General features: G+C 46.5%; 1 protein-coding gene across 2 annotated transcripts in view; it reads left to right on the top strand.

Annotated features, from left to right (window-relative positions):
• Positions 1–23,944, top strand: part of LOC138516965 (zinc finger protein 16-like) — a 44,324-nt gene extending 20,380 nt beyond the window's left edge. For both annotated transcript variants that reach the window (XM_069632446.1, XM_069632445.1), the window contains exons 2-3: positions 10,905–11,993; positions 22,314–23,944. In XM_069632446.1, the coding sequence (XP_069488547.1) occupies positions 10,985–11,993; positions 22,314–23,164 (1,860 nt within the window). In that variant the 5' untranslated portion in view covers positions 10,905–10,984 and the 3' untranslated portion in view covers positions 23,165–23,944. The remainder of the gene's footprint in view (positions 1–10,904; positions 11,994–22,313) is intronic.
• The last annotated feature ends 896 nt before the right edge of the window (positions 23,945–24,840 follow it).

A 24,840-nucleotide genomic window follows, 5' to 3' on the forward strand; every position in this document is an offset into this window, starting at 1 on the left:
TTCCTCCAACTGGAAAGTGTTGGAAGCCATTGGGAAAGCCCTTTGGTCTTCCAACATCTCCTGCTCAATCATTCTGTGGTCGGGGGGGGCATATTGTACCACTGCCATGTGCTACATCAAGGTGGTTCGAGATACCAGACTCTGATAGACTGGCTGGAAACACATCTACGCTCTCTACATGCCATCAAGATTAGTGGGGTGGACAATGTGTAAGCGGACTCGGTAGGGCGTTTATAATCTGAGGGGGGGGGGGGTGGAAATTCATCCCCTCCCTGATCAGTGTTCAGGGACATCTGCATGAGTTTTTGTGTTCCCTGGTTAGACTTGTTTGCTCCCCCTCACCCCCCCTACAACGCACTGGTCTGTTCCTGGTTCCAGTCTCCTGGAGGGTGGATGCCCAGTTGGTGGACTGCCCCGAGACACTGGTGTATGCCCCCGCCCCCTGTAGCTTTGATACCACAGGTGGTCGGAATAAATATTGGAGAGCCCGGTCACAGCCATACTGTGTCACAGCCATAGCCATACTTTTTAGTTTTGTAATTTATTTTGGGCAGTTGGTTTGGAAGTTGAGAGGAGGGGGGGGGGGGGGTACAAAAGCTAAGGCTTTCTGATAAAGTGGCTGCAGTGTTTAGAGAGCTTGGAGGTCCTCCACGCTTATATCTTATGACCGCCATTAGGTGATTTTATTTATTTTTGACCTGGCACGGAGAGAATGATATTCTGACACTACACTGTGGGATCACAGTCATTTAGCAATGTTTACATGAGGGGACATTGAAGGGGCTAGCAGTGTCTTCACAGCAAGCCCAATGAGTGACGATTGGGGCCTTTCGGGAGAATTGGTCCCGTCCTCTGTTTAGTGAGGGTCCAGTGACTGAGCTTCTTAAGAGCATTGAGTTTTCTAGGCCCATGGTGCCTACTACGGACCCCCTTGGGACCTACTCTTCGTTCTTAGCATGCTACGGAAACCTCCCTTTGATCTTCTGCATTCTACCAAGTTCAAATTTGTAACCTTGAAAACCGCCTCCTTAGTGGCTGTCCCGTTTGCCAGGAGATAAGGATAGATTGAGGCCCTCTAATGTAAAGCCCCTTCTTGGAGGTCCATGTGGAGGCTCTTGTTTTCCAGTGTGATCCGGCCTTTGTTCCCAAGATCCACGGTTCTTAGGAAATTGTGCTCCCTGCCTTCCTTCTGGAACCTCGCTCTCCTGGGTAGGAATCATGGCACTGTCTGGATGAGAAGGTCAGTCTTGCAATATCTTGACCACATCAGATCAGTTCAACAGACAGGATACTTGTTGGAGACTTTTGTGATGCGGGCACAAGGCAGCCACTGCCACCATTAGTAGGTGGACAACACCTCCTCCTGAGGGCCGATGAAATTCGGGCCAACATCTTCTGGGCCTCATCCAAGGGAAGTCCCCTAGATGGGTGGCCACCTCTTGGGCTAATGCGTAGGGTGTGTTCTCTACGAGATATCTGTAGGGGGTTTAGTCATTCCATTGAATTCTTACCATCGACAGACCATTCATCGCAAAAAAAATGGCATAGGTTCATCCTAACTAAACCCTTTACCTTCAAAAAAACATGCATTCAATGCTTTTTTTTCCAATGAAATCCAATGAAATTAGCAGTTACCCTATAGGGCAGTCCCATGGGCTAGTCCTTACACGTTTTTTCGCCACTAAAAATGAAATGTGGGCGCGGGGGGGGGTTCTCTGAACAACTTCCTTTAGGTTGGGAGGGTTGCAATCAGGATGATGTGCTTTTGTCTGTATATTAAATGCCTGAGGGGTACCTGAACATAGGGCAGGAGGGAAGGAAAGAATGAAGCTTGGAAATGGTTCTGGAGGGGGGTAAATACGGGGACGAGGAAGAGTAGGACTAGGAGTAGTGCAGATAACGGGTAAGTAATCCAAGCATTGTTGCTTGCATTTGTAAAGCCCGCCTTGTGCCTTTTGCATGGCGTCTTGGCACAGTCAGCTGTCAGGAAAGTTACCCCCTCCCGTACCAGCTGAGGGACTTGTCTAGCCCTGGTTTTGTTTAAAGCCCACCATTTTTGTTATGCTTTTCCCAAATGCGGAACTGCAGGACCCATTATTCAAAGAAAAAAAGGCAGTACATAATGAGTTCCTCCTGCTTGACGTGGAGCCCTTGACTGCTCTGGAGGCAGCAATGTGCTGGGGAGAAGGGTGCCTAGAGTTGAGAAGAGCAAACTCCTGTCTAGTGATGTTGTTGCAGAGAAGGGGCGCGTATGGGGTGGCTACTACTATGCACACAGTTGAGGTGTGTTTTAAAGATCATTTATTGGTGGTTGGTTTTGTTTTATTAAAAAAAATTCTATTTGCGCACTCATTGTCTCATGCTCATTTCAGCCGATCTGGAGCTGTTGAACTAGTTATCCATTTTCAAGAATAGCAATGAACCAGAAGGTGAACGCTTATGTTGTCCATGCCAGCACGCTGATCTAGCCATCCTATGTCATCGCTCTGCTACTATAATAACTGGCAGGGTATTTGGTGGAGTCAGCAGCCACTGTGTTGGGATCAGCTCACTAGTTCTGTGGGCAGGCAGGTTCCCATGTGTGCATGTGTTTCTGAAATGCTGGTGTTGCTGTGTCTCTGCAGCCAGGAACCCTCAGCGGGCACAGCATGCTGGCCATGCCATAGATACCAAACTCTTCACAGTGGGCTCGGGTGTCACTCCCACTGCCATCACTCAAAAAAATGCATCATCGGCATAGCTCTGCCCACTTCACTGAAAGGACAAAATTTGCTTTGAACCCACCACGTTTGTATATCGTGCCAAGCACTCGGGCATCTGGGCGCATTACTTAGGTTACAAAGGTACATAGTTACATTGTCATTGTACATGAGCACAAAGGAACAATACAGAAAAATAGTATACAGTCAAGATTATGTACGTGTGAAGTTATATCGGCAAGGTGCAAAAAATTACAACAGTGCTGCAGAGAGAATTTATACAGTTATGATATGATAGTTTACTTATATAGCGCCTATACACAATGGGTTTCAAAGCGCTTCACGGCAAGGGAGGGAACAAGGGAAAATACAATGACATTCTTACAGGCCATGAACAGTAAGCATGTGAAATTGATCGTACTCGGCCTGACGACATTTCAGAAAGTGCAAGAGCTAAGACGTAGATGAGGAAGGGAGGGGGAGAGTGGGAAGGAAATGGAAAAGACAGGCGACTACCGTACTAGGCCTGACAACATTTCTGGTAGAGCTGGAGAAAAAACAAGAGGGGAGCAGAAAGGTAGGAGAGGAACAAAACAAGCGACTATCATACTAGGCCAGACGACATTTGAGATAGTGCTGGGGGGCGAGGGGGTGGGGAGGAAAAACCAAGTAAGGGGAAGGACGAGGAGACCGACGACATTGCTATCATACTAGGTCCAGGGACAATTCTGATGGAGAAAGTTAGGCAAGACAGGTTGATGGTGGTTTAGTTGGTTTCCTGGGAAGTGAACCAGTTTTTAGCTTCGATTGTGAATGATGGTTCTGATCTTAGGTTAGTGGGTAAGGAGTTCCACATTTGGAAGCTGCTGCCTTCTGATTTTTGTCTGTTATATGTCGGGATTCAGAGACCGTTCAGTTGCGCTGACCTACTCGGTCGGACTGCCTTCTGGCGAATTTGTACGCAAGGTAGTTCTGTGCTTCGTCGGTTAAGCACTTATGCGTGAGGGTCAATGTTTTAAGCGAGATTCTTTTAGTAATTGATAGCCAATGGGAGTTACGTCTTGTTTCCGAAATGTGATGAGATCTGGGTATGTTAAAGGCCGCTCTCAGGGCATTATTTTAAAGGACTTGAAGTTTATTCACATTGCGTTTGCTGGTGCCTAGGTAGAGTGAGTTATAGTAATCCATTTTGGATAATATAGTCACTCTCGCTACTGTGGAGCGGCTTGCTGGTGAGAGGAAGGGTCTACGTGAGTTTATGAGCTTACAAGTGTATGCTGTGCCTGAGGCAGTAGTGTTCACTTGTTTCATTAGGGTGAGAGGGGCATCAAGATAAACGCCAAGCGTCCTGACATTTTTAGAAATCGGGATATTTATGCCATCTATGGTGAAGGATTTGAAGGTAGAGTCTAGTTTAAATTAGCTTGTGAACCGACCAGTAGCAGTTCGGTCTTCTTATCATTGAGGCAGAGGCCACCCATGCCTGAATGATGAGGTAGATTTTGTTTAGTAGTTTGGAGTCATTAGGGTGGTTGCCTGATATGGGGATGAGGACCTGGGTGTGGTCCGCATAGTTAGTATAGGTGACACACAGGTGATCCAAATCATCGAACAGTGACACACACGACCCTTGTTGAACTCAGCATGTCACTGTATCGACCGATGCTGTGAGAGAGAAGACTCTCATTGTTTGTCTAGAAATGATTGGACCCAGGCTGTGGCTTTCTTAGAGAAGTGGGATGCAGAGGTGTGGTGGTTGCAAAGGACTTCGTGGCTGACAAGGTCAAATGCAGCTGATAAGTCTAGCAAGAGGAGGGGGGGGTTATGTTGCCTTTGTCCTTTTGGTCATCAATTAGAGCAGTTTCTGTCACATGTCTGGGTCTGAAACCGGATTGTCACAGACCTAAGAGGTTATTCGTTTCGAGACAAGTATGTATTTGCAGGTAGGCTGCCCTGTCCAGAGTTCTCAGCAAGAATGGAACTGTGGCAATAAGCATATAATTAGTAGGGATGTCGGGGTCTAGGTTACTCTTTAAAAAAAAAAAAAAAAGTGGGCGGACCCAGGCATCCTATAGGTTAGTAGGTACTGGGCTTGTCTCAAAGGAGGAATTTATAAAGGATGTGATGGCTGGAGCCAGTTTTTTGCTTCCTGTTTAATGATAGTTGCAGGGCACGAGTCGCCCTGGCAACAAGATCGTTTTAGGCCAAGGATTATGTTCTCCACTTCGTGGATGGGTAAAGGTGTGAATCTGAAAGGGATGCATTGTTTCCCTGTTGGATTTCTGGGATTGTGTCAAGGCTAATGTTTCGTTTCGTGTTTTTTTTTCTATTTTGGATTGTAGCAGTGATCATTTGTCAAGTAGCTGCTTGTATTTTGGAGCACCATTTTTTATTTTTGGTGCACGTCTCAGTAGGGGGGATAGGTTATTCCAGCTCTCTGAGAATTTTTAAATAATTCTTTAGCGCCAGATTTAGCGTTGGAAATTCTGTTGGTAAAGGATTCACATTTGGAATTTAGGATGGCTTGTTTGTGTTACTTTTCAGACGGTGTCTCTACTGGAGGTAGAGGGATGATTTTATTTTTTATTTTTAAATTTCAATCGGGTTCTGCCTTTCTAGATTTTAAGGCTGGGGGTGAACCAATTGAGGTGCGCTAGCGGTTTTTCTTTCTGTACTTTCAGCTGAGCAATAACGTCTATGGCTTGGTGAAGCGTCTGGTTGTAGAAGGCCACAGAGGTGGATGGGTCTGTTTCAGTTTTGGAGTAGTTTAGGATTGGTTGTAGGAATGGACGTATGTTTCTTAGTGTAATGTTTTTGTTATTGCTGGATGAGCTAGGACTTTGGCTATGTGCGGTTGTGCGCCAGATTGTATGGTGAAGATTATGGAGTGTGGTCTGTCCAAGCACGAGGTGAGTTGGAGATGTTGGTTTTCGCAGTTGAGATTGGCGATTCAATCAAGGATTCTGCCTTTATATGTATGTTTAGTGATGCGATGGAAGAAACCGAGTTCTGAGATAGCGTTTGCTAAGATTGGCAGCGGTGCCATTAGGGTCTAGGAAGCAAAGGTTGAGGTCGCCTAGTAGCATGATTTGGAGTTAGGTTTGGAATCCGTTGCTAGGAGTTGTAACATGTCTTCAAATGAGCTTCAAATTTTTAAAGTGCGTGTGGCTGGGAGTGGGAGTTTCAGTGAGAGTAGTTCTGCAGATGGGAGAGTGTGGTAGGAGAGAGCTCTTAGGCTGAGGGGAGTCTTGCAATGACAGCAATGCCGCCGCCTTTGGATGTTTCTCTGTCAAGCCTTCTAATCGTGTAGTTGTCTGGAATGGCTAGTGCGAGTGAAGGGCCTGCTGCGGCATGCAGCCAGGTCTCTGTCATGGCTAGGAAGTCAAGTTGATTGGAAGTAATGAGGTCAGCCACATCTAGGGCATGTGCTGTCAGAGATCTGGCATTGATAAGTGCTCCTTTGATCAGGGTGGTCTTGTTGCTGGGCATGGTCAGGTTGGCTATGGTCTTGGTAAGGGTAGGAGAGCAAGGGGTCGTGGGAGTGCTTCCGTATTTTACTAGTTAACGTCATGGCCTTGATTTGCTGGTGTGGGAATGGAGGTAGTATAATTTGCGTCTAGATCCTAGTCTAGGTTTCAAGTGGTTAAGGAGCAAGGTTGATTGGGCGTTGGTCTCTAAGCGTAGCGTTGGATCCAGAAGGGCGGGTGAGAGAATATTGGAGCCTTTAGTTGAAGTTGGAACGGTTGTGGGGTTAGATCCTGTGTAGGTGTCATGTCTGGGTAGAGGAGCCGCCATGCCTAGGGAGGCGGTGCTCTTGATAAAGGGCAAGGCAAGGCAAGGTTATATGTCATGCTAGTGTTGTACTCCATCTTGAAGGGAGGAAAGGCAAGGGCTCGTGAGATCAAGAGGGTCGGTATGGACAGGTTGAGGATAGTAAATGGCGACCACTTGTGCAATTGGCTAAGGTTATGCATAGGCATGGTTAGCTAAGCTTGGTCTTGATAATAGACTAGGCAGGGCGTGCAATCAATTAACACTGGCACGGTGCACACTCCATTAATATTAGAACATAGGCAGGGTGCAATCAGTTGATACTGGTACATGGGCGAGGTTTAGACCGATAATGCAGGTAGGGTGTTCCATCTAAATATACTGGCAGATAGGCGGCTGCACAATCAGATAATATCAACACAAAGGCAAATTGTTGGTGCATAAACCTAGGCGCTTGAGCAGTTATTGATGGCAGAAGGCAGTGAGTGGCGGTTCAGGGCAGAAGTAAATAGAACATGGATTGCCACCAATGGCCTCTGCCTCAATGGGGATAATACCGAGATCCTCCTCCTTGGCAAAAAATCCACCCTAGCCAACCTAGATTGTCTCTACGCGAATTTCATCATCATCATCAACAACTGTACCATTCCAGTGTTAACATCTGTTAAGACATTAGGAGTGCATCTAGATGACACGCTGTCCATGAACAAGCAAGTTAGCGCTATAGTTTCTGCCTCCGCCCACAGCACTAAACTCATCAAAGCCATCAAACCCTTCCTAACCAAGGGCAACTGTCTCTCTGTAGCTAGAGCTACTATAGAAGCCAAGCTTGACTACTGCGACGCTCTACTCGCTGGCTCTTCCACAAAAAACATAAACAGGCTCCATACCACGCAAAATAATGCACTAAGAGCAGCCCTAAGCACACCAAAAAGAGATTGCATCTCGCAAGCGAGAAAAGCTGCACAGTGGCTCCCAGTGAAAGACCGCATCACATTTAAAATTCTCACCACTGCACACAAATGCATCAACCTCACCACCACATCCTACCTCTCAGACACAATATCTAGACCCACCTCAACTAGGCCCACTAGAACCTACCACACAAACTGACCATCCCATGCATCCAGAGCCAAAGCTGGAGGAATAGGCTTCGCATACCTAGCCCCCAAGCTATTGAATGCGCTCCCTTCTGAACTCGGGAGCAGAAACGTCCGTCCTTGCTTTTCGCAAAAAGCTCAAAACTGATACGAACTGCATGTTTCCTCCGTATGTACTCTTAGCTGCTTTCGACTTTGTAACTCAGTTTTGTTTTCTGTTCCTTGTAACTAAGTTGTGACCTCTTTTTACTGCTACCTGTGTAACTAAGTTGTTCACCCCTTATGTAACCAGCGCCACAATGCTCTCGAGCTGTTGCACGCTTTACAAATCCGAATGAATAAAGTATGTGCCGAATAGAATGTGCATTGGGGGGGGGGCGTTGTTGTTTGTAGTGTGCCGGTGCAAATTGTGGTGATTCGCTAGAATGGAGTGCAGCGGGCTAAATGATTGCGGAAGAACAGCAGATTGTGGCCTTTGGTAGTGCAAGGTTAAACCTGGCTGTAGACATCGTGATTATGGAATAATGCTTACCACAAAGATGGAGGCGGGTGTCAAGCGTTCATTTGATGGTAGCGGATGCAGAGCTGGCTTCAGACTGGACAAGCCCCTATGGCCCTTTCAGCCCAGATAGGCTGAGACAGGGATGGATTTGTGCTAGGGTGGCCTTATGAGTGGAGGGGGCGGCTTTCGCCTTCCGGTTCCCCTCCGGACCTATCAAAGAAACGTTTTAGCAGGTTGCTAGGCAACCAGATCTAAACAAAATCGTACTCTCGTGGCGGCGGCTATCTTAAGGTCCTCGTGGCTTTTTGCAGTGGTCCACGGAGTCGCAGCTCCCCGTGGGAAATGTAGGTCTGGACAGTAGTGGGTCAGAGATGGGGCACGCAGCTTGGGTGTTATAACGCCTCGGAATGGCTTCCTAGCTGCTCCTGCAGCAAACGTGAGTTCAGGAGAGAGGGGGTTAGAAGGCTCCAGCCCTGGGGGGGTGGGCTGGGCGTGTAGAACTGGGCGCAGACAGGGATGGCTTGTGCTAGTGTGGTTGGCTTACGCCTTCCAGCAGAATTCCCTCTTTTATGTAGCTTTTTGTAATAGATATGTGTGTTTGTCCCATAGAGGTGACGCAAAAAGTGCCTGCCTTTCAAACTAATCACAACTAAGCATCACTCAGCTAAGTGTGCACTGGAGTGACTTGTGATCTGGTGGTGCAAAACGGTTCAGAGAATCTTTCTTCCCTGGTATTAGCATAATTGTTCATTTAAAAAAGTGTGTTTTTATCATCTGTAACATTTCACCGAATTTGGTCACTACCATTCAATCGAGGAGGAATGAACAATTAGGCTGATCCGAGTATGTGGAGCAGGAGTTGCAGGGGTGTGTTCCCCCCCCCCCCCCACACTTCCGCAATATTGGAGGCGGAGGACCAAAAAAAAGGCACCCTGCGGCATCGGGTCCGCGTTAGAGGTATGGATCTGATGCCGCAGGGCTGAAGGGGAACAGGCGACAGGAATCGGGTAAGTGGGGAAGGCCGGGGGTTGGTTGGTGTGAGTGCGCGTCAGCCTCTGAGAACTGAACGTATGAGGCCTGTTTTTCCCGATCAGTTTTCTGCGATCAGTTCTCACGCGGCCAAACGCACCCAAACCTTCTACCCTAGAAGCGACTTGCTTGACAAATTGAAATCCGTAATGTATGTCGTGATGAGGCAAACACAATTATCTGGACTTTTATTAAACACTTGTATATCCGTGCATTATTTATTCTTTCTTCCCAGGCCCACCAACATCTTGTGATCATGACTACAAAGCACTGTGTTTGTTTTTTTTTGTATGTCAGGAAGGCTGTAAACATCTGGGCTGCGAAATCTGTATACTTTTCTCACAGGTCAAAGCTCTGCCACTGGCGTAAGCAGACCTCAGTAAAGCCATTGTATGCAGATGAAAGGCTTGCTTTATATTGAAAAGGATCGTCGCGGTTTTTTTTTTTTTTTGTAGTATGAGATGACCTTTTGTTCTCACCAATTATGCACGCGGGTTTCCTAACATGTGTGTATCATCTAGGGTTGAAATTCTCTGCCCCATGTTCTGAGCATTTCTTTTTTTTCTTTTTTTGTAAATAGTGTGCCTCAATACACAGGCATCTGACGTGCCCTTAAAACACACTGGCACATTACTGCGATTAGGGCAAATCGTCATCAGTGCTACTAGTGGCGCAGAGGAGCTTCTGGTGCAGAGGATGTTAACGGGACAGTCACCTGCCAATTGCGCCCCTCTTCTCCCACGGTGGGCAAGGCCCATGACTAGGCCACTGCTAAGGAGACGTGTGCCTGTGTGGAGGTGTGTGACAGGAAAGTTCACAATTCCAGTAATGATTTTGTTTCCATTTGTCCATCACTTTACTTTAGGAAGAGAGCGTGTTTGCTCTGTGTTTAGTAGATGGTTAAAATGTTTCCTTTGCGACCTATAGAATCTGAGGACATGGTTAACGAGGATGATGTGTTTAAAGAAACAATTAAAAACGTTTGGCATAGTAAGACTCCAGTAGGTAAAACCTGCAGTGTCTCCAGGTTCCCACAGTGACCCCTGCCCCCACTATTTCCCAATGCCCTAAATGTGGCTGCAATCTAAACAGTTGTTGAATTCCCACATGTTAGTTTCCCCTTCAATCAACTACTCTCTCGCATGCATAAAGCTCCCTATTGCATACTTCTCAGCGCTACAAATTGTACATTGGGTCTCGCCTACTGTGACTCTAAAATGTGTCCAACTAAAACGCACAGTAACAATCGTTTCATGTTTAGTTGCGACATTGCATCTAACCCAGCCGCACCATGGCCTAGTACAATTTACGTAGTGTGAACCTCTTTTCTGTGTTGGAACCTAAAACGTCTAGCCTAACAGACCTGATAAAGAAGCAAGCCGCATGTTGGCTCCAGGTCAGTAGTGTGCACATACTCCACAGGCGTCCATACCCATCGCTGTCCAGATCTTGATTTGACTTCATTCCAGCACTGGTGTCCTTGAAGGCCATGGATAGTACTCGTCAGAGAGGGCAGACTGTGCATTCTTTTGGGAGATGTTCAGTTTTTTATTGCATTTGGGGAAAAAAAAGAAATACATAACTATCTAGTCCAGTTTTATGGTAACATTGAATACATTTTGTGCTGTAAAAGGAAATAATTAGACAAGCAGTTAGGAATGTGGAGCGGGCATAGGCAAAAAGGATGATTATGCACTGTATGGCTATCAGGCGCAACTGTTAACCTCTGTACAATGATTGTAGAGTAACTAACATGAACCTTTGAGGACTGGTTTAATGCATGTGTTTATTTTTTCTGATTAGGGTTTGCGATTATGTAACCTGACATACCTTCTATTGCAAACGCTTGTGAAATCGTCAGGTGTCCAGAGTTCTGGTAAAGAATGATGACTGGGCGGAAATATTCTACAGGAATTGCCAGGACTCTCGCAGTGCCGATGGAAGAATGGCAGGAGGTGTCTGACTGCGATTTCCAGGACTTGGTGAGATTAGTGAAACTTGGGGGTGGGGTGCCTGCCAAAGAGATCCAGGTGTGCAAGAAACGAGTAAAGATTGAAGAAGGGGAGGAGACGTCCAACGCGCATTGTCAGGACTTCATGGATGAAAGCAGTGAAGCATCTGCCGGTAAGGACCACATTAGTATAAAGCAGGAGGAGGTGGCATCTGCCAGCGAATGCCAGAACCTCCTAGTCCAAATGAATCTAGAAAGCTTGAGAGCCTGTGCAAAGGACGTCCAGATCACACTGGACCAAGTGAAGATGAGAGAAGGGGCGCAAACCAGGAATGAGCACGCTTCTCCAGCTCGATTGAACCTGCGAGAAGGGGAGCATGCATCGTATACATACGATCTGAGCTCTGTGGTGCAGGTCAAGATTGGAGAAGGAGAAGAGATTGAAGTATTTGATCGTCAGTACTCGCTTGTTGAAATGAAAGTTCTGGAAAATGGGGCATCACTTCCGTGCGATCCGCAGAACATCTCATCACAAGTGAAGTTTCAAACGGAGGCTGCCTTTGGTCTGCAGGATGTCATGGGTTTTGTAATGATTGAACAGGAGAAGGAGCCATTTATCAAAGATGACTATGACCCGGTTCAAGTCAAGATTGAGCCAGAGGAGCCCCCTTCCGTCATGTATGTTCACAACCCTGTTGGCCAAATGAATGTTGGCAAAGGTGGAGGTTCACCAACTGGAGATATCTACGATCCCATTTGCCGAGCTGAGCTTGAAGAGGAGGGACGGCCAGATTGGAATTTTGAGGAGTACGCAGTCTATGTGGACATTGATGAGGGCAAAGCGCCTTTTGACTCAGATCACTCCTACGGCACAACCCAAGTAGTGTCGTCGTCTGTCTGCAATAGCCTGGAGTTGAGTCAGAGTGAGAACACGTCCACAGGTGAGTTCTAAGATTCCAAGCAACCGTCATTATTTTGTATGAGTGAAATGCATTTGAATGGGAATAGTTCATGAACCCTGAACGATATTTCTTTATTTTAACACTGAAATCTGTTTTCAGGGGTTGTAATATCTTCCTGAAGTAAGTGTGCCCTTCACATTGTGTGGTAGAATTTATAAACACATATGCATTGCCTTGTTTCGTTGGTTACACCTGCTGAGTATCGTTACTAGTGCTTGTTTGTAGATAGTAAATGGAATGGGCAACGTTGTTTATTGGCATGGCAAAAGCAGGCCAGGTTTGGCTATTTATGCCCATGTGAATTCCTAGTTTGCTTTTCTTGAAGGAGGAAGGGGTTGAGCCGTTCTAGGACGATCCCTTTGGTACCTGCTAATAAACGAAGATCTAGCAGTACAAGTAATTGTTTCAAATAATTTTCAAAAACGCACAGCGTTTCCTGGGCTTCCTTGAAGCCTGTTCTTCGAAGCGCTGCAAACATTGAAGGCTGTAACTTCACCCACAGGACTCGTAACCGCAAAGGGAGTGGGTATCCACTGGAGCCAAGCTTCAGTTCTCTGTTTTTTGTTGTTGTTGCAAAACCTCCTAAAAGCTGTTATAGAGTAGGGTCCAGTGCCAGACGTCATCCATCTTCCGCCCTTTCTGTCTAACGGTGTCACTAAAGACATTTTCTTTTGTTAACCACATTTTGAGATTTGTAATGCAAATTGAACCATTACATTTACAGAAACACAATCTTACATTTTTCTTTTTCTACCTCGCCTGCTAACCAGATTTAGGATGTTTTTATTTATTTTTTTATAAAAGTAACACGTGATACTAGTCATTGGCTAGCGTTAATTAGCAGTGTCTTAATAAGAGTGAGTTCAGGGGAGAGATACTCGCTTACCCCCCAACCTGAGGACATCGTAGGGCTGACGTAGTGCAGCACATTGTCTGCATGTTCTATCGGATTATCTCTAAATGTTTCTATTGTGGCTATGGGCCAGCTCTTTTACAGTTGGAGTAGTTTCGTTGGTGCCCCGGTTACAGTTGCACCCGAACGAGCGCCCAATGAAAATGTTGGCATCTAGTAAGAGGCTTGTCATAGGTTTGGCACAAGGGGCATCTGAGGAATACGCTCCCTTAACTGGGAGTCCTTCTATCCCTGGTGTCATGGATACTCTGTTCCAAGATGGTATCTTTTTCCTGCGCTGGTTCTGACCACTCCACTATACATAAAGCAGCATTCACCCCCCAGCCCCACCCGAAAAGGCTCCAACAAGCCCAAGCTTTAGAGGGAGGGTGGGGGTGGTTTTGCGTGTATGTATGTATGTATGTATGTGTGTGTTTTGAGATTGTCCTGTAGACTGCCGGGATTTGCTCTGATATCCATTTGCTTCTTGAGGACCCTTTCGCAGGTCCTTGTTCGAACAGTTGGCCCCTTTTACTCATCAGAGTGAGGAGCCCAGTGGTGCAGTGGAAGAGCTGCCTGTCTATCTTGGAGAGGCCAGATTCTGACTTGCGTTTCTCAGAAGGATTTCAGTTGTATCGCCTGCGAATAAGTCTGGGACTCTTGCATGTGCCTTCCATTAGGATAGCGTTCCCCTCTAAAGTGAAAACATAAAAATCAGATTTCGATGTTTGGGCTTTGAGCAGAAGTATAACAAAAACCCATTCATTTTCCCGCACATCTAATTCATGCTTTGTAACTGGGCTAATGTAAAGGTCCCAGAATGGAGGGGTTTGGAAGCCTGAGAACTCCTCGTGTAGTGAGCCCCAAATGGGCAGCCCCTGTCCTACCACTTGTTTTTCTTGGAGGATTTCCTACAGCAGGCTACAAAATGATCTACTTGCGAGTTTGACTCTTGGCGAGTACATTCTGAGAACTGAGGGGGCAAGTGACCTTTGTATAACTGGTAACGTTAACTTTTTTGCCCCGTTTCTACACCGTTCTGTAAAGTAGATATTTGCATCTGGGTAGCATAATTCAGTTGGCCCTGCCCCCCCTCTCCACCCCCTCCCCCCCCCCCCCCCCCTCTCTCCACCACCACCCTAGATTGAGAGCAAGTTGATCCATCTCTTCCCATTCCAGAGGAATTTTGAAATCTTTGTAGTCTCATTGGGCAGGTGTAGCCACAACCAGGAAGGTGAATGAGCGCATTCCCTTCTCGAGAGGTCTATGCGTCCACAATAGAGGGCAGGTTTACCCCACAGCCTGAGGTAATTCCTGATGATGGCATGTAGTAGCAGAGGGTATGTTGAAGGCAGATTCACAGCCACTTACCTCGCACACTTGTACAAGTGTAAACTATGCTCACTTTCTTTGCTTTTTGTCGTTTGAGGACTGATTGAGAATCACAAGCGTTTAAAGATGAATTCATTGCCGGGAAGCTCTTAAACATTCAGCTCCAGAATAGAGGAGAGAGCGGATGCAAGACTGTAATGTGAGGAGTTGGGAATGAAACTATGACACAAGTTAGCCATGATTTTGGTTGAAGACTTATTTAAAATAAAAGGGTTGGGCAAAGGACTCTATGACCCTGCTGCTCTCTACCAAAAAATAAGCAACTGGATGTCGCAAACAAACTCTTGTGTCCAAAGTTCTATTCTGACATTTGCACTATAAACTGAACTCTAAGGTGCAAATGGAAATGTCTTTAACCTTGGGTGGTTTAGAAAACTGTTCAAAAGCGAAGACGAAATGGCTCCAACACAAGTTCAAGTAGCCCCTTCCCATGGATTCCTCTTCAAAACAAAAGCTTTTCAAGGATAAAGATCTTGCTCGAGAGGATCATTCCCTTCCCCTTGAATTACTCTTTAACACACAAAGGATCTTCAAACAGTTGCTTGTCTTTCTTGGCCCAAAATAACACTGTCGCCCACAGCTGTTTGGCTTTGTAATTCTATTTCTTTCAGGATTCCTTGTATGCTTTTATTTTTCTTTGCTGGGGTTTTGTTCCCTTTCTTTGATCAGCACAGCTATGTTTCTTCTCAGGACCTCTGGTATCCACACACTTGCTATTGCCTTGTCTATTTTGCTGCCAGGGCTTCATATGGTCACACGCTTGTAATTGCCAGGGTCTCTTAGCATACTGGGTCTCCGCCCGTACCCACAGTTGTACATCCATTTGGTTGGATAATATATCCTCTTGATATATTATTTTATTTGGATCTCCCATGTATTTGCACTGCATACATTCACATATTTGCGAGAGTCTTGTTTGTATTTCATTCCCCCCTTTTTACAATAAGTATGTTTACCTTTTCTGTGATCTGTTTGATTATTTGCATTTAGCTTGGTAGCTGATGTGCTCCGGTGTTCTCGCTGTCTCTGGGTGGACACACCGGCGCGGTTGGCATTCCTAGGCTCTCCCGCATTCAGCCAGTGAAAGATACTCGGCCTGCCTCCTTCTCGAGACCGCTTTCACTTCGCTCTCCCGGCTCCTGCTTGACACGCCTGCTTCGGGAAGTGAAGCGCTGCTTTCCGTCACCAGTGAACTCCCAGTAGTCTCTCGATGGCTGTTGGTGTTCCCGGAGCGTATCCTGCTCATGCAGTGGCTTCAGTCTTCATCATCCACCTGGCTCCACCACACCGGTCTGGGCTTTTCGGTTCCTCAAGCCTTGTGGCGAGGCACCGCTTTCTCTCTCCAACAGCAGCCATAAACTCTCTGCTTCTGCTCTTTACATTTCCTGAGCACAGGTGTAGGCGAGCAACAACTAGAGCCCTCGTTGGGCTTGTGGCTTCTTCCACTCTGTATTACTCGATCCAGGTCACTCCACCGGATTCATCGTAGTAGCTAAGATCTTGCCAGAGAATAATTGTCATTTGTTCTGCACTCCCACAAAGTGAATTACTCTGGATCTTCTGTTTTGGCTCGATCCTGTTTAGCAAATGTTAACGTAACGAGACGGAGAGTTGGGAGAGGGGTGGCACAATGCTGAGCATGATCAACACAAGAAAGACTGAGTTAAAGAGGTATATATGTTTGTTGTATCTTGCATGAGTGTGTCATCAGTGGTGTGACATGTGTTGAATTGGGTGATGCAGGTGTTCCACCCAAGGATTACAGGATGGTCAGTCGGAAGGATGTAACCCGGGCGGTGGGCACTAGTCGTTTAGCTATGATTCAGTCTGGGCACAAAAATCAATTTCATACTGATCTGACACATCAGGGGGGTGCATGAGTAGTGATCTAGTAATTAATAAGACTGCTTTAAGGTCTGTTATCTGCGGTCTTGGGTCCCTGGTGCTTTTACTAATGTTATGTTTGATTCCTCAATTGTACTAAGAGGAGCTGATAGATTATGAGTTGTAATCAGTGGGTCATCATGCCTTGAACTACTAACAGAAGAAGGAGGCTTCGGCTGACCCAAGAGGCCTGGAACCTCTACGGATAGACTTCTTGCGCCCTATAGTCCAATGGACCCCTCAGTGATTTGATCTTAACGGAGTACCACTTCTACAGCAATGCGCATCAATGGGTGTGCGGTGAAAAGATGGAAAGGATGCGCCATCAGCCAGAGGGGCTTTAGGAAGAGGAACTTGGACACTGAGTGGTGAGCTAGAGGTGCATCTGTTATTGCAGAGATCAATATTCCTGGTCAGTCTGGGCGAAACATGCCCATTAGGTGGATTTAGCAGGGAGGCGGTACTGACCTGTCGCAACTTCCGAATGAGTTGCGTCAAATTACTTTTTTTTTTTTTTTCTTCTTTAACAGCACTGTAGATTTGCTGGCTGGGCAGAGGGTCACAATTTCAGATTTTTGCAGGAGATCTGCGACGCGCCTACTTCTAGGGGGGGGGGGGATATATTTGTGCTGTGTGTGTATGCCAGATGTTTAGGATGTAGTGTAATTCTTGTCACATTTCGTGTACAAGTGGGGAGAGAAGGTATGTCGTATCTTGCATGAGTGATGCCATCAGTGGTGTGTAAAATAGGGTGACCCAGGTGTTCCACCCAAGGATTCCAGGATTGTCACTGTGAAGGATGATGCCTGGGTCATGGGCACCAGTGGCTCCAGCTCCAGTGTAACAAAGTTTACCTAGATAAACTGTTCAAGCTGCTTACATGGAAACCTACCTGAAGCGCCATGGCCATCCCTTCATAATATTGGCCACCAGTATGGTCTTACGCCGACTCTGGTGTTGACAGTCTCTAGATTTAAAAAATGATTTGTTTTCTTGTAGTTGTCCGTCCAAAGGGGCAATTCTTTCCCTGGTAGATTCTTCAAGCATTTACAGCTAAGTGATTTACCTCCTTTGTTCTTGCGACATACAAATTCAGGCCCTCTGCTTCTTACCCTCTACTCATCCACTGCATACTTGGAAAATGGCAGACGCTATGGCTAAATGCTGACAAACTGAACCGCAGAACTCCAACAAAGAAGTTGAACAAATCTTCACAGCTTCCTATATCAGGACAGGGTTGTATTGCTACTGGCTAGGTAGTAAATCTCTCTGAACCTTGTGTTGGGTGGGTGCCTCTTTATCTCTACCTTGATTTATAAACATCAATAGCCCACCCTGTCTGTCTTGGTGAGTTGCAGTGGTCTCGTGGCTCTGGGTTTCTGTCTTGCATGTCCAGTCTTTCCTTCTGTTGGACCTCCTTGACACCTCGCCACATGTTCACACCTACACTCTTCCATGATTCTATCCTTTCAGGCTTGTAGCGTTCCAGTTCCTCCAACCTCTCCTCTGCTATTTCTTCCATCTTTTTCTTCCTCTCCCCTCCTGCCTTGTGTTCATCATTCTCTTGGGCGTCTCCAACCACAAAGCTCTCATCCTTGGTGTATTGTACCCTTTCCTCCCAGTATCTCTTCCATTCATCTCTACGATATACTCCTGTTGCCTGACTTGGCTCTTCTTCTTCTCCTCCTCCTTCCTCGTCCTATTGCTTCCCTCCTTCAGCTGTTCCTAGTTTATCCCCCCCCCCCCCCCCTTTTGCTTTCTCTCCATTCATTCTTCTGGCCACCTCTTTCCACCCATCACCTTCCTACTTCATCGGCACTTCTTCAATGAACACCACTAAATGTCTTCAGTGCTGGCTGTACCAGAACACCCACATCACACACTCCCAGTGCCTGAATAATATGTCTTTGGCCAAGCACCCTGGGGACTGCACTTGTTAACCGCTCTTCAATATGGGGCATAACTGCTCATTGGTTGGATTGCTTTGGTTCACCTGCTGCCGCTGCACCAATTTCACAGCCACTGGACTTGCAGAAATGGAGCCCAATCCTTGGATAAGGGCGGCTGCTGCCTTAGATCCGCGTGTCTAGAGCAGGGATGCCTGCTCTTGGGTCTGTGCATAGTAGCACTCCCTGTTAACTAATGTCATTGAAATGAAAGGTTTTTATTTGTTTTTTTAAAATTTTGTGGGTGCTTTGTTGTGCTATTGTCTGCAAGGATTAAGCCTCCACTTTACCTGCAGGTGTGCTAACTGTGGCCTGGGCCATGGGAGGACATGACATTCAGGTGGTCGAACAGCTTAGTGTTGTTGGGCAGCCACTATTCTTAGGAGGGAGGTTGGTACCTTCTTTAACCCATCCAGGCATCCTAGACTGTTGTATAGAACTAGTACTGTCGGAAATGCTCTCAGTTTAGGCAAACAGAATCTGCTGTCATCCTCACTAAGCCACCAGGATTGGATCTTCCTGTTCTGACCGCTGCCCAGGTACACAGCATAAGACCAGCAACTTGGACTTTCTATCCCGTTCGCCCTGTCCCCAGCCCCATTTTCTCTGATTCTAGTCCTGTTCCTTTAGCAGTGCTTTGCCATCTTATGGGTAGCCTGTATTCTTCGAACCTACAGCTTGGGCGTTCCGCCTTCTGGATTTGTAATCTTTATAATGGGGGCTATAGAAGGGTCAATGAGCCACAGTAACGACCAAAGATGGACCCTATGCAATTTAATGAGCTTGGTCAACTGACAGCCGCTTGGGAGGATCGATGAGAAGCATCCTGCTTGGCTGTCATCTTGGCCATGCCTCTGTAGGAGTGGTCTAAGGCCAGGCAAATTGGTTGCGTGCACACCATCAGTGAGCTGGTTTGCCTTTGCAATGGTCATTGCCAATAATCCGAAACAAATTGGTTTTTACTTGTAAAGGGGCTCATCCTTAAGGAAATTTAAAATCCTTCACGTCCTTCTGTGATGGAAGTAAGAGATCCTGTGAATAGCACGTACTAGGGTCATGTTGTTGGCAGAGCTTTTATTTTTTACTTATCCTGGTTTGACATCTGAATGCTTACAATTAATCCTCCTTGTAGAAGTGATGGAAATTCAAAAATGCCATGTTTAAATAGCAGAACGTTAAAGCATTGTCCATACATTTAGGCTGGGCCTTCATTAGAGTATGTGAGGCAGCACAACCTTACCCTCTGCCCCATGGGCGTTGTGAGCAATTTTCGTCGATGACCTGGTCTGTTTAATGATTCAGGGTGTCCCACAAAATATTATTTTGAACAACCGTGCCAACATGTTTTTAATGGAAGGACAAAAATAGATGTGTGTCAAAGCAGAGAACCATGTGTAACTTTAGATCAACCAGAAACGAAGCCACGCCTGTTCAGATCAAGTGGAGTTGGGGTTTCAACACTCTAACCTTGCTACCAAAACATAAAGGGTAACTGTATTGTAGGTAAGACATGAGAAAAGGCATCCTAGGCCGTATTAATGAAAACAATGGCGTGGGCACCACTGAAATCTGATGGTGGTAATGTGCAGTCTTTTTTCCAAATGGATGTTTGGTGCACACAACTAATCCATGCCCAAGGGAGAATATGGGTGTATCTTATCAGTACCGGGGTGCCTGGAAGTATTACTACAGAGCACAGCAATTTCTGTTGTGTTTAATATCTTCATTCAAATTTACAAAAATGTTCAGACGGTGGCGAAGCTTAAAGGCAGCCTCCTTCTCTCCGATGAAATGGGAGCAAATGACCGTCATCATTTGGGGCATTTTAGATCCACAGATTCTGCTGGACGTGCCCGTCTTCAGGATGTATAATCAACTCTTATAATAAGTGACCATAGAAGTGGACCTAAATGTTGGTCCCTGCACGCAAACATGTTAATTTGCAGAAGACGCTTTCCCGGAAGGTAGTATGAAGGACTCTAGTGGGGCTGAATGTCTGCTCTTGCCCCTGCAGGTTTAGTAGCAGCACATTCTCTGTAACCTCTCTTGAGGCCCAACTCTATTGCCATTTTAACAAAGATGTCCCAATAAAGAGACATGCGTTATTACCCGGAGGGTGTGGCAGAGAAGACCAAAATAGTACTAACCATATGCAATACAAAATGGCACCATCTTTCAAATAACCTTAGACAATACTCAAAACTGTCCACATGACTATAGTCACATGGTCCAATAGCAGACTTGCATGGTGTGTAACCTATGAGAATAAGCAACAACATATAAAAGGTTGCTTCTGCTGCTCAGTGCTGAGGGGTGTTTGAGGAGGAATTCAAGGAAGGGGTTTTGAGAGGAAATGTTGGAGTTTGAGGCTGGAGGCGGAGAGTGGAAATTTAAAGGACAAGTCCTTGTTGAAAGGACATGAGTGGAGAAGATACCTATTGACGGGAGCAAGGTTATCTTTAGGGGGGCGACACTGGAGACTGAGAGAAATAGCTACCCAGCAAGGAGACGTTGAGATGCCACAGTAGAGGAAGGCGGGGGAGAGCAGACCAGAGCCTAGGAATTTTCCAGAAAGTACCAGTACAGGTGATTGATGTGGATGGAGGTTTGAGTCGTTGCGGTCTCATCTAGGGTCAGAGAGAGACTTTGGGTGAGTGGCCCAGGGGGAAAAAGCCCCTAAATAGGAGGAGTGCTTGGGATACTGAGCAACTCCCTTATGAAAAGAATCCTGCTACGCTGTCTACACTTGGAGAAGAGCCTCTGCATGCAAACCCTTAATGTGATGAGGATTCAGGGACATCTTGGCTTGCGACCAGAAGTCCTATCTGGTAGGGAGGATTTTCTTTTCTGCTTATTTTAAAGAATACTTCTAAACACTGGAGACCTCCATCCCTCATTTGTGGATCGCATGTAGCCTGTCCTGCGACATGGAATGCTGCAGGGGAGGTCCACCAGTCGCATGTAGCCTGTCCTGCGACATGGAATGCTGCAGGGGGAGGTCCACCAGTCGCATGTAGCCTCTCCATGCTGCAGGGGGAGGTCCACCAGTCGCATGTAGCCTCTCCTGCGACATGGAATGCTGCAGGGGGAGGTCCGCCAGTCGCATGTAGCCTCTCCTGCGACATGGAATGCTGCAGGGAGAGGTCCACCAGTCGCATGTAGCCTGTCCTGCGACATGGAATGCTGCAGGGGGAGGTTCTGCAGTCGCATGTAGCCTGTCCTGCAACATGGAATGCTGCAGGGAGAGGTCCACCAGTCGCATGTAGCCTGTCCTGCGACATGGAATGCTGCAGGGGGAGGTCCACCAGTCGCATGTAGTCTGTCCTGCGACATGGAATGCTGCAGGGGGAGGTCCACCAGTCGCATGTAGCCTGTCCTGCGACATGGAATGCTGCAGGGGGAGGTCCACCAGTCGCATGTAGCCTGTCCTGCTGCGACATGGAATGCTGCAGGGAGAGGTCCACCAGTCGCATGTAGCCTGTCCTGCGACATGGAATGCTGCAGGGGAAGGTCCACCAGTCAAATGTAGCATGTCCTGCGACATGGAATGCTGCAGGGGGAGGTCCACCAGTTGCATGTAGCCTGTCCTGCGACATGGAATGCTGCAGGGGGAGGTCCACCAGTCGCATGTAGCCTGTCCTGCGACATGGAATGCAGCAGGGGGAGGTCCACCAGTCGCATGTAGCCTGTCCTGCGACATGGAATGCAGCAGGGGGAGGTCCACCAGGGTCATGTAGCCTGTCCTGCGACATGGAATGCTGCAGGGGGGGGAGGTCCCCCAGGAGAGGTTACTGGAATGTGAGTCGCTTGTGAGGGCTCATGCTGCTATTGTGGTGTGATGTGAAGGCTTTGCAGATTAGAAGGAAAGAGTGAAGACGAGAAACTAAAAGGATGGTGTGTTTCTACTAACGGGCGGACCCCAGCGGGGGGGGGGGGGGAGGAGGAGAAGAGAGAGAATATTGAGAGAGAGAATATTGAGAGAGAGAATATTGAGAGAGAGAATATTGAGGGGATGCATTTAACAAATAAATGCTTTGGTTGAGCCATCGCCCTATTGCTGCTGGAGTATGTTTGGAAAACGAGACATCCTTGTTTTTTGTAATTGAGTAGATCAAGTAGGTTGCCATTTTGTCACGAATCTCGTGCATAAACGTCACTAATTATTTGCACTTTCTTTAATCTCAGGAAAAGAAACTTACAGTAATGAAGCAAATGCCTATGGAAGAATGGAGGTCCAAGACATGTCCTCAATGAAAGTAGAGCAAGAGGCTCAGCCCGATGAAGATGGTCCCTATGTATGCGTGGAGTGTGGGCTGAGCTTTGCTCAAGAGTTGAACCTTCACCTACACCAGGCAAGGCATTCAGGTGAGGACCATGACGCGGATACCGAGGATGAGCAGAAGTTTGCTGAGGATCAACCACCGGGGTGTAACCTAGCCCAGCACCATAACCAACATACTGAGGAACTTGGGAGGAGGTCTGAACCAGTGCCCCAGCTAGCCCAACCTGATGGAAAGCATATGGGAGAAGAAACCGCTCACAATATCGAACGTGGCGATCTGTGCATGCAGGAGAAGGTCCTTATAAAGCACCTTCGAACGCATCTAAATGAGAAGTGGCACAAGTGTAATGAATGTGGGCAGAGCTTCCGGACGCAGGCGCTTATGACGCGGCATCTTCAAAAGCACATCAAAGAGAAACTTTTCATCTGTCCTGTGTGTGGAAAGGGGTTCACCGGATACGCCCAACTGACCGCTCATGAGAAGACGCATGAAGATGACCCTTTTCTGTGCCGGGAATGCGGCCAGAGTTTCAGTGATGTGTCGTCCTTCCTAGCACATCATAAAATGCACCCCAGGGTAAAGCCCTATGCCTGCACTGAATGTGATAAGTGTTTCTCCAGCCCGGCGGCCTTGTCTTCCCACCAGCAGATGCATGCCAAAAGGAAAGTGCATACATGTACTACCTGTGCGAAGGGTTTTAATACTGCTTCACAATTAAGCAAGCACCAAAAACTCCATAAAAATAAAAAATGAATCTATTGTGCAAAGAGTTATAGAAGACCATTTGTTATTCTACCATTTGCAGGGTTATGGTGGCAAGAACCCTGTTGCATGCTCTAAATGTGGGAAGTGGTTTGGATGTGCTCTTGCTGGCGTCTCACCCAGCTTTCTTCAAATGAGTCTATGCACGAGGAAGGAAAAAAAGCAGAGCTTCTAAAAAGAGACACTCAATGTGGCAAGGGTTGCTTCATGGCACGCACTTGAGTCTGAATGAAGACGATTTACAAGAGAGGGAGAGAAAGGATGATCAGACTGTTAATTATAAGTGGTGGCCTCCGTGTTCTGCGTTCATTTATAAGCACTAAATCCTAGGCCTGGTCCTTATAGGTCAGTGTCCAACCCTCCCTATTATCACTGATCTCCCTTTTTTTGTTGTTGCCGACCTTTATCCATTTTCTGTGTCTTTGTCCTTTTTCTTTGTCTTCCTTTTGTTGATCCATTTGCTCTGCTGTTTTTTTTCAATGTGTCCTCTTTCATCCTTATCCCTTCCTGGCGTTTTGTGGGACCAAGTCTGCTAGCCACATGGTGCTCCCAAAACTGGACTGTTTCCTGTGTTGATGTAGTCCTATGAGTGGAGCGTCTTCTCACAGCAAGTGAAGGAAGACCCTGTGCTGGGGAATTGTGGCTTCACTAGACAGCCTTGATCAGTTATTACAGGGAATGATCTTATTCCAACATGCTTCCAACACGTGTGTGTCTATCTCAATCAGTGTTCCATGTATCCTAAAACTAATAAACTGCATTGAAACTTTTCTTTACAGAGCATTTACATGTCTGACACTAGTTACGGGGAGGAGGCTACCAATAGTGGTAACCACAGATGTTTTAAACTTGAAATAACAAATGTGTCACAGAAGAACCACCTGACTGTGATCTGCAACCTGCCAAGTAGTCCTGTACCTGCAGAATTAATCTGTCAAGAAACCCCTCATGTTAATTTATAATCCAACAATCAATGAGGCCTCAAACTTTAACTATCGGGACCCCTCGCCCTAATGCGGACATACCTACAAACTAAACTACAGAAATAAATGACTATAGGAAACGACAGCATAATTACGATGTTTCGGTTCACTTTTGGGTAAGCTGGAATGCCGTTAGTGTAAATGTAAAATCTGCTGGCCCCAGTTTGTAAATGTGCCTTTAAACCTTACATCATTGTAATGGACTGGACAAAAGATCCTGCTCTTCAAATTGCCTCTACAGTCCTGTTGGCAGTCTCGATGTTGCGGTCACCGGAGACTGCTTTGATCCCTCCTGACCCACGTGGGAAGGGCCCTATTGCTGGAATTGAGGTTCCTTATTGTAGGATCTTCAGTGATGTTGATGAACACTGTATGGCTGCACACATGGGCGGATTTGACACATACGTTTCTAAATATTTGTTTTTTAAAGCCGTTTAACCCATTACTGATTTATTTTTTAATTTCCATGTCATTGTAAAAAATCCCTTGTGGGTTTGATTCGTATCTAGAAGTACCCCCTGAGATGGCACTATGATTTACTTGCCTACGCTGCACAAATAGAATTGGTGTAGCTGGTTTGATTCACAACTAAAAAGAGCTGTCTGAGATAGTACTATGAATTACTAGCCTATGCTTTAGGTGCAACTATTACACCTAGACTTCCATCCTATTGTTACTCTTCTA

This window comes from Ambystoma mexicanum, chromosome 6q, assembly GCF_040938575.1.
Source record: "Ambystoma mexicanum isolate Mex_15411 chromosome 6q, UKY_AmexF1_1, whole genome shotgun sequence".
Classification (NCBI taxonomy): Eukaryota; Metazoa; Chordata; class Amphibia; order Caudata; family Ambystomatidae; genus Ambystoma; species Ambystoma mexicanum.